We start from the raw sequence: 10,180 nt of genomic DNA, 5'->3' as shown, positions 1-10,180 counted from the left end.
TAATACTTTAACTCTAATTTTAGAATTACAATCTAAATTATTTTTTTTATTGACATGAAAACAAGTCAATACCCAATTTATTTTTTTCTAAATATTTTACCAACTTTTAATAACATTTTTTACACATTTATAACAATTCAAATTAGCATATATGATTGTGTCATTGTATAGGCAACAAAATCTATCATGAGTTATTATTCAAAACATTACATAAACTTTTCAAATGATTTATAAAACATAATTATTGTAATCATACTACATGGATTAAAATAGAAAAATAACCATTTAATGTACTTATTATATGATGAATTAGTTTAGTGGCGTAATTTGAGGGGGTGGCAAGATGGGCATTTGCCCCTGTCTAATTTTAAAAGCAACCCGATGGGCCGGTGGTTGCCGTTGAACCATTATTATATTTAATTAGTCCAAAAACATGACTGTATTTATATTTTCTTAAAATATACTATATACTAAGAAATTATTGTCATAATGATAAATTTTTAATTAATAATTTAATTAGAATATATTTATATTTAGACGCATGAGGGTACGTGCATGTATGGATATTGGATGTGTGTGTGTACATTTTAAAGAAAAAAGAAACAATAATAATAACATATCATAATCTCCGTATGGTTATATTTCTAAAATCTAAAATCAGTACAAATTCTAAAAACAACTGTGAGCCGATCGGCACTCTTATTAATCATTGGTTTTAAACTTCAGTTGGCTTGTGAAAATCGTGACACCGTACGCTAAACCATTGTTTCTCAATCTTTTTAGTGTCACGACCCCAAAATAGGTATAAAATATGATCAATCGCTTCGCGACCCTCCCCCCTCTCCATCTATATATGGTAAAAATTTGATTTCAATTTATATTTTGTAAATTAGCGTTTTATTATTTTTGACCTACGCGATCCCAATTCAAGGTGTTCGCGACCCCCTGGTTGAGAAACGCTGCGCTAAGCTATTCAACTATTCCGTATTATGTTGTTGTGTTAATTCAAAAATTTAATTTTTTCGTGACACGTGTATACATTATTTTTTTCAATATGGACAAAAATGTCTTAAAAAAAAAAAAAATGGGTAGTGCAACAAAAAACCGCCATGCTTAAAAAATTAAGTTACTGCAAAACGCTCAGGGATCGAAAACAATTTACGATATGTTCAATAAACAGACGAAACTTGAAACAGTAAGTAAGCAATAAAAAATAATAATAATTTAAAATAATATTATTTTGTAAATTTATCGTATACCTGTTTTTTAAATTGATGTACAATTAGTACAAAAACCAGCTATAATGCAGTCGGACCAATTAATTGAAGAACAATGTTCAGTTGATTATCTTGTAAATTATTATTCTTACATACATTGAAATTATGTTAAATAATAGCCAATAGACATACTTATAAATATATATGTTACAGAATGATCGCGATAATAGATCTATTGATTTGAATATTGGATAACCAGATTCATTTATAAATGAAGATGATACAATGGACAATATGGTATGAATTTTTTATGGTAGGTAAAAAAAAAAATAACTATCAATTTTAATCTATAATTAAATCTTTAACTTTCTTATTATTCTAGGATGTAGTGCTTAGATCAGCAGTTGATGTTTCTATTCCTACTATTGAAAAACAACCCAAGTGTGAAAAAAGTTTCAAAAATTAAAAAAAAGATATCCTTTTATAAATTAATCATATTTTTGTTAATCAATAAAAAGTTTACATTTTACAGAGTTTTAATTTGTACTTGTTATTTTTTTATAAAATATCTGCTACTTTTTATTTGCAAATCGTGTTGTTTACCTAGGTAATAAAAAGGTTGGTAACAATAAGAATAAAAAATCTAAAAATAAGTGAAGTGGAAATGGTAATGTGAAAAAATTATAAGTAAATATTTTGTTACGAGCGAAGCGACCGGTTTTTTTTTTACCTATTTATATGCCTGTCAAAACTTTTGCCCCTCTCTACCGAAAACTGAAATGACGGCACTGAATTAGTTCAATTTATTTCAATTTTTTTGCATTTTTTTGACAAAATTGCAGCTTATGGTCGCTGGTTAGATTAATGGGGGTCTCCTTATCTCTTAATATCTTATGTTTCTGTAAATTATGTTTTCATGTAATTTATTTAGCATGATAACTGATAAGAGATTATCAATTATTAACTTTTTCTATATGAATATCATACAATATTTTATGACAATAAATAAATTAGTATTGTTCTCAATACTCTTGTTGAATAGTTATTATTATTATACTATAATCATGTTACATTTATTTAACGCTACGTGATTTTTTTTGATTTTTCGGTATGAAAGAAAAACAGACATTGATTAAACAAAACCCAATAATAAAAGTAGTAATTTTGGGCGATAGTAATGTTGGAAAATCATGTCTAATGAATAGATTTGTAAGTAACAGTTTTAGTGACCATACTCTTCATACGTTAGGAGTAGAATTTCTACAGAAAGACCTTGATGTCAATGGAGTACTATATACTTTGCAGGTGTGTATAGCTCAAACAATTTTTGTACATGGATTTAGTTTTATATACTTACATATTTCAGATATGGGACACAGCTGGCCAAGAAAGATTTCGAACATTACGAACACCTTTCTATAGAGGCACTGATATCTGTTTGCTAACATTTGCTGTGGATGATATACAGAGTTTTAGAAATGTAGATTCTTGGAAAAAAGAATTTATAAAATATTCACGTACAACTGATGTAAATTTTCCATTTCTTGTTGTTGCAACCAAAGTAATTCTTACATTTCATATTGAAATAAATTGGATAAATGTATTAAATTAATACATTTTATAGGTAGATTTAGAAAAACGAGTAGTCTCTAAAGACGAAGCTAATAAATGGTGTACAGAATATCTAAGTGCTCCTTATGTTGAAACTAGTTCCAAAACAGACATGAATATTGAGACTGCGTTTACTTTGGCAGTTGAAGTTTGGGCTTCAATGGAAAGACCATCTGAATTTAAAATATCACATCACAATTTAGTTAAATTATCTAGGCCTATTAATGGTAGTGCATCTTGTCCTACAGCTGAGACAGTATCACCAAAATGTTGTTAAAAGCATATTTTGAAATTATAAGCTTATTATGGCAAAAATTTTAGCAATATTACATTAAGTCTAGGGCAATATTTTATTACTAAAGCAATACAAATAAGCATTAAATAACATACTATTTAAAAGATTAAATTATTAGATATTAAATATAGATAGATATAAATAAAATAATATTCAGAGTATAAATATTAAGTATATATACTTTATTGTTTCATAATCATTTTAAGTAATGTGAACTCATTATTCATTATAATTTTATATGGTGTATTGTATTTGAAATATTTATTGTAACTTGTACTTAAATACACATAAAACTAAATTTAAAATTAATGAATAATATAATATATTGTTAAAATTAAGTTATAAGTGTTGACTTTTAAAACAATACTATTGAACTTATTTTAATTTATTTATTTCACCAAATTTATTTATAATGAAAATAAAAACTTTAAATTTGTATTGATACTTTTATATAAACATTTTATTGCCTATAAATTACAATATTAATATTTATTAAATAAATATAAATTTTATATTAAATTATTATTAATAAAAAACAAATGCAATTTTTAGAGTAAGACACATTCCATTACTTTTATGAAGGTTATGTCTTAAATTATTTTATGATATAAAGTAATTTAAAATAATAAATATATACAATATTGTAATTGTATAGTTTTGTTTATTAATTTTTTAATATGAAATAAATATTTTTTAAGGTTAAATGTTATATTTATTTGTATGGATAAAAAATATATTTTTTTTTACCTATTATATTGAAAACTTACTAATTTAGTATTTTATTCACATAATATATTGGTATTATTATATTTTATTTTAAATTATAATTGAATGAGTTATAAACATTTACCATTACACTTCATAATCATACCATATTATTTCATATTATTTTTGGTAGTTATAGCAATTTTTTTAATAAACCATCAGCAGCAATGGCCATTGAGTTGTATTAATACTAGTAAGAACAAAGAAAAAAAAAACTAAAAAGTTTTTACTGAATTACATGTAGTTTGCTTATAGCTAATTGAGACTAGATAATCTTATCATATTCTTGGTTAAATTAAATATTTATAGCATTTTACGAAACATATAAGATAATTAATATACACATTTAATTAAAATAAAGATTTTTAATAAGACTTCAAATTTATGCTTTATAGCCTATGTAGTTAATAAATTTTAACCAATTATTTTAATAAATATATATATTTATTATATTTCATAGTAGCTTCACCATATGATAATCAATTTTGTATAGTAAATTAATGTGCAATTGTCAAATATCATCATTAATGATAAAATAAAATAGATAAATATTTCCTTAATTACAATAATTTAGCAGATGATTCTTTTAAAATAAATACTATCTGTAACTATGTTAGTAGTGGGTAAAGACCCACTGAATAAAATGCATGTTGCTATTTTTAACATTATATACATGCAGTCAATGAGTGTCTAAAAATATTTACTTGATTGATTAAATATCAAAATTGTTTACTGCATATTTAAGCATATTCTGATGTTAGTACGTGTTCTGCATATTCTTGTATATTTTAACAAAAAAAAAAAATCTGTACAAATTTACATCTAACAATTCAAAAAGGAGTTGAGTAAAAAAGACAGATTGTATGTTGGTACGTGTAAGTTACTAAACTTCTATAGATTGGTTGTACGAGTTTTTTTAGCTGTTCTCCATATTTGTATCTCGTACGTCATGGCTGGTCTTATGACTTGTTTGTAAATTAGAATTTTTGTTCTCAGTGGAAGTTTAGAACGTAAAATGTTTCTCAGAGTATAAAGACGCAAGTTGAGGGATTTACGTTTAGTTTTTTATATGATATGCCAAATTTAGTTTTTTGTCAAAATGTATGTCTAGGTACTTAAGGTTGTTTTTTTTTTATTTAAGAGGTGCATAAAATATTTGCCTCAGCGATTATAAATTAACAATACAATATGACTACATAAAACAACTAGGAAATAAAAGTTAAATAATAAACATAATTAAAGTAAAAAGCCTTCTGAGAGGAAGAAGTTAACAATGGAAGTAATTAGGAATGCATTAGGAAATTGGAAAATATGTGGGAAGGTAAATGGAATATTAAAGGAAGAACAGATGTTGGAGAAAAGCTGGCGTTTAGTGAGGAGGTCTGGACAGTTAAAGAGGAGATGCGAAGCATTGCATATAGCAGGATCAACGTGCCGAGTACATTAAGAGATAAATGGAATGAGTGGGCCAGGAGGCGGTTGTGGATGAACCGGAGGCGATAAAGAGATGATGACTTTACGGGAAATAGGAATATTATGAAACCAGGGAAAATGTAGGACGTGGGGACAGACTAGGCGATAAGAAACAGCGAAGGTTGAAGGTAGGTTTGACCATTTCTGATTTCACAATCTCAAAGTGTGAGCCTTAAAATTGGGTTTAAATTCGGAGTAGGGAATTTTGATCGGAGAGGGGAACGTTGTTTGTTCAGGGATTATATTATTGTTTATCGATAAAGGATGGCTGTTAATAGAGCGTAGAATGAAAGTTATGTGATTAGATTTGGATTCATTTATTTTAATTCTCCAAAGACGAAACCAACTTTGAAGTTTTAATAGAATCTATTAAATAGATGATCCTGAAGAAAATTTGAGGGTTGGTTAAGGTCTGGGTGAGAGGAAATGATAGCAGTATCGTCCGCGAAGGTAGCAACGTGTCTTCTGAGTGAGGTATATCTGAGGTAAAAATGTTGTAGAGTGTAGGAGCTAATATGCTACCCTTAGGTATACCTGCCGTAATAGGGTGAGTGTGTGATACGTCGTCAACAAAGCGGATCATAAATATTCGGTTGGTGAGGAAAAACTTAAGTGTAAGTAGTAAGCGGGCTGGTAGATAACGGAGTTTGTAAATAAGTCCCTTTGTCCACACCCGAATGCCTGGGCCACGTCAAGGAAAACTGCTTGACAATAATTTTTTTTTTTGAGAGAGAGGAGGACATAATATCAGTTATTCTATGCACTTGGTGTAGAGTTGAGTGGTTTTTTTTTTAAAGCCGAATTGGGTATTCGGGATAATATTGAGATCTTTAAACATTGGACAGATTCTTTTGAGAAGAACATTTTCGAGCATTTTTGAGAGGGAAGGGAGAAGACTTATAGGACGGTAGGTATGAAGACGGAGAATCTGGGGGTTTAAAAAGCTTATGAATTAGTATTATTACGGAATGTTTCCATGTTGTTGGGATATATGTAGGCGAAGTATGGAGTTGAATATATAGGTAATAAGTAGTATTGATTTTTTTGGTAGGTTTTTAATTATTTAATTAGTGATCAGATCATGACCTGGAGATTTGTTTTTAGGTAGTTTATTAATTATAAAGAGGAGTTCTGAAAGGGACGAATGCTTGGTTGGAAAAGCCATAAGAAGAGTCGTATCAAGTAGCTGTTTTATGTGGTTAGTGTGTTTTAAGATGGTTATATCTGGGTGTGGAGAAAAATTTTCGGCTAGATGCGGGGTAAATATATTGGCTTTATCAGTATTTGATATAGCGAAGGTATTATCAGGGTCTCGTAAAGGAGGAAGATTATTTTTTTCCATAAGTGAGTTTTTGTCGCCTTCCACAAGGATTTCGTGAGTATAAGTTAATCACTAATAAATAACATACTGTACTTATTTTTAAATAACTAAGCAGAGTGTAATATATCGATGTGAACATGACGACTGTATGACCAGTGAAGGAAATATTATAAATAATATAATGAAATACATAAATATAATATAAAAATTATAAATATTATATATTATTTTTTTTTTTTTTATAAAACTTGATACCTTCATGATTTTGATTAATATAATATTAATATTTTTATTTAACACGAGTATAAATAATTTACGTATTTTATAACACTTTGTAGCTACATTTATTTATTTTATTTTTACTTATATTATTTTACAAAATAAATAGTAACTTACACTTGATAAAACTTGTTACCTATATTATTTTGATATATTTGTATATATATATATATATATATTATGCATGTATGTACATATTTTATATACTTTTTAAACAAAGGTATATACGTTTTACATTTTAGTGCCCAAACGTGGTATCTTTTTAGAGATATAGAATGCCCAAACGTGTTGCACGGAGACTTATAAGTCCTCTTAATCAATATGTGCTAATATTTTAATTTGATATTTAGGTCTGATAGATGTGTTAATTTATTTATTCACCAATAATTAGTATTTTGAAGTAGTATAGTAGTTATGTAGAACAAAATTAAAAAAAAAACAATCAGTTTTTAAATTTACAACCATTGATATAAAATATATTAGATTTATTTCGATATAAATTACATAAAAAATATTTGGAAATTAAAATCATTAATTTCACTTATATATAAATGACTGGCGAGTATTTTCATATAAAATATTCAACCTAACTCTAACTTGTATTGTTTGTATTTTTTATTTTCCAATTGAATATTTTACCGCAGATTATATTACAATTATTTTTAATATAAACTATGATTATACCACAGAATGTGATTGTACGCAGTGTTGTATGGGAGAACTCATCATATCATAAATTTCGTTAAGTGTCGGTACTGTTCCGTGACGGCCATCTTGGTTGTATACGAATTCTCGACATCATAGTCCATAACTACATTGCAGTATACATTGCATGTTCTGAACAATAGGTAAATTTTAACTTCACTACATTAGTGCATCATATAATTTTGTTCAACATTCATCTATTTACCATAGTCTACTTAATACTTCTTACTTTCTCAGATTCCTACTCTCAACTGTTATGAACGGTCGTCAGTCATTTTTCTTGCCGTCTTTAAATTAAACAATTATTACTGCTGTGACCCACGTGTGTTGAACATTGGTGGCGAACTTGAAAGATACAGTTGCTGAACATATCGGCTGTCATTATTGAAACGCTGGTAAGATTTATTGTCTATATTCAAAGTTCGAGGAATCTTACAGTGTCCAATGATATACATAAGTATTTCATATTCTTTGATGCGCAATTCCTATCAAAAATGTGTATTTTTTTTCGCTTCCTTGTATGTAAAATTTGCTTTCTTATTAAAATTGTATTGTTTTGGTGGTGATAATCCTGCTTTAAATTTTTATATAAATTACATTTATATGCATATTTAATTAGTTTTGACATGTTAAATAATTGGTCTTGATAGGTGGAATTTAATTGTTAGTTACTTATTTACTTTGAAGTCCTATTTTATTTCATTTTAATAGAAAGATATTATATATTTGTGTTTAGAAGACATTAAAATGTCTAAGCACCGTGAGTGGGATCCAACTTGCAAAGTATATATTGGTAATTTGAAGAGCAATGCTAATAAATATGAAATTGAAGATTTGTTTACCAAGTATGGGCCATTGAAAAATATTTGGATTGCTAGGAATCCACCGGGTTTTGCATTCATAGAATATGAAGATCCGCGTGATGCAGAAGATGCTGTTCGAGGTTTAGATGGAACGTAAGTCTTAAAATGTAAACAAACTATATATATAATAGTTGTAAAACTTATATATATATATATATATATATATATTTGATAGTGGTAAATTCTATACTCTGAATTTAACTTGGTGAAATGCATTAACAATTAATGATGATATTATCAGTTATCCCTGTCAGATAAATACATGGTGATACATTATGTAGTCTGAAATACTCTAAAAAAGTAAAACATTTTTATGATCTATATTGGTTATCCCTGTCAAATGTATTCATGATGACATATATTGTATTAGGAAATTTACTAAATTCTTCAAATGTTGATAGTACAATTATAATTGCATTGTATATGATATACTATTTCAATCATCCTTTTTAAACAAATTCACAGTGATACTTTCATTTTCTGAATTAAACTTAAGTATTTGATATTAAATTTTAATTCCACTAACTATTAATGATCATTAATATAAAATATCCTTGTCAGATGAATGAATGCATGGAGATACCTTACATATTCTGAAGTATCTAGATCGTTTAAAATTAAATTTTAAATGAACTAACTATTGATGATGATTATTATCAGTTATCCCTGTCAGATAAATACATGGTGATACCTTATGTAGTCTGAAATACACTAAAAGTAAAACTTTTTTATGATTTATATTGGTTATCCTTGTCAAATGTATTCATGATGACATATATTGTATTAGGAAATTTACTAAATTCTTCAAATGTTGATAGTACAATTATAATTGCATTGTATATGACAGTGGTCTTCAACCAGTGGGTCGCGACCCAATTTTGGGTCGCGTAAGCTTTAAGAATGGGTCGCGATAAGTTTTATGTTTAAAATTTAAAAAATTTATATGTATAAATATTAAATAATGTATGTCATATGATATTGCATAAAATGTTTTCGAACAAACCCTAAACCGTATTATTTTATACTATTATAAATTTGTAGAAGATTAGAATGAATACTTTTTTGTTATTCACTCATACCTAATTAAAAAAAAAATCAAAAACCAATATATGACACATGCCACTAATCATTAACTGTCCATTACGTAGTGGAGGAGTGTACACAATATATCTCAATACGCAACAACCTGAACATGCCATTCAACATAGTTACAGTACTTAGCGAAAAACAAACTCTGAATATTGTTATATTCTTAAGTATCACAAATATTATTAGTAAATTCTTATTTTACATCTTACTTCACTTATATAATATGTCATATAAAATATTGTAACATTAAATCTAACACCTAATTCATATAATATGTAACATCTATTAGCTAATAATATTTCCTGTTGAAGCCTTCATTTTCAAAAAAAAAAAAAAAAGAATGAACAATCAAATGAAGTATGAAATCGTATAGCGATAGCCCAATTTAATCCATATAACTCATTCACTTTTCATATATATATATTAACTCGTTAAATCTATTAAACTGTGTGAAATTGAGCTGAGGTGGAGGTATTTCTTGTGAAAAAAGTCAGGAACAAATATCGCACTAATTTCTTTTGTGTATTATAACATATACTTTTTTCGGTATTATTACATGTGT

The 10,180-nt window shown here is 27.1% G+C and overlaps 2 protein-coding genes and 1 long non-coding RNA gene across 4 annotated transcripts; all 3 read left to right on the top strand.

The window, feature by feature from the left end:
• Positions 1–750: 750 nt before the first annotated feature.
• Positions 751–1,845, top strand: LOC112687832. The gene is made up of 3 exons (XR_003149016.1): positions 751–1,195; positions 1,431–1,530; positions 1,600–1,845. It is a non-coding gene; the product is annotated as an uncharacterized LOC112687832 (long non-coding RNA).
• Positions 1,846–2,251: 406 nt separating this feature from the next.
• On the top strand, positions 2,252–3,257 carry LOC112687831 (ras-related protein Rab-9B-like). Its single transcript, XM_025560779.1, has 3 exons — positions 2,252–2,522; positions 2,584–2,778; positions 2,842–3,257. The coding sequence occupies exons 1-3, from the start codon at positions 2,328–2,330 to the stop codon at positions 3,103–3,105; spliced, it is 654 nt and encodes a 217-aa protein (XP_025416564.1). The 5' UTR covers positions 2,252–2,327; the 3' UTR covers positions 3,106–3,257.
• A 3,408-nt stretch (positions 3,258–6,665) lies between these two features.
• LOC112687833 (RNA-binding protein 1-like) lies at positions 6,666–8,622 on the top strand (the record flags this gene model as incomplete). 2 transcript variants are annotated; one of them, XM_025560781.1, is given in 4 exon segments in its annotated part: positions 6,666–6,736; positions 7,651–7,809; positions 7,904–8,061; positions 8,403–8,622. In XM_025560781.1, a coding segment is annotated over 1 exon segment (209 nt), but the record flags the coding sequence as incomplete, so codon positions are not given.
• Between the last annotated feature and the right edge of the window lie 1,558 nt (positions 8,623–10,180).

This window comes from Sipha flava, unplaced genomic scaffold (assembly GCF_003268045.1).
Source record: "Sipha flava isolate LNK unplaced genomic scaffold, YSA_version1 36733_pilon_pilon, whole genome shotgun sequence".
Classification (NCBI taxonomy): domain Eukaryota; kingdom Metazoa; phylum Arthropoda; class Insecta; order Hemiptera; family Aphididae; genus Sipha; species Sipha flava.
This window is presented reverse-complemented; position numbering and strand designations above follow the sequence as displayed.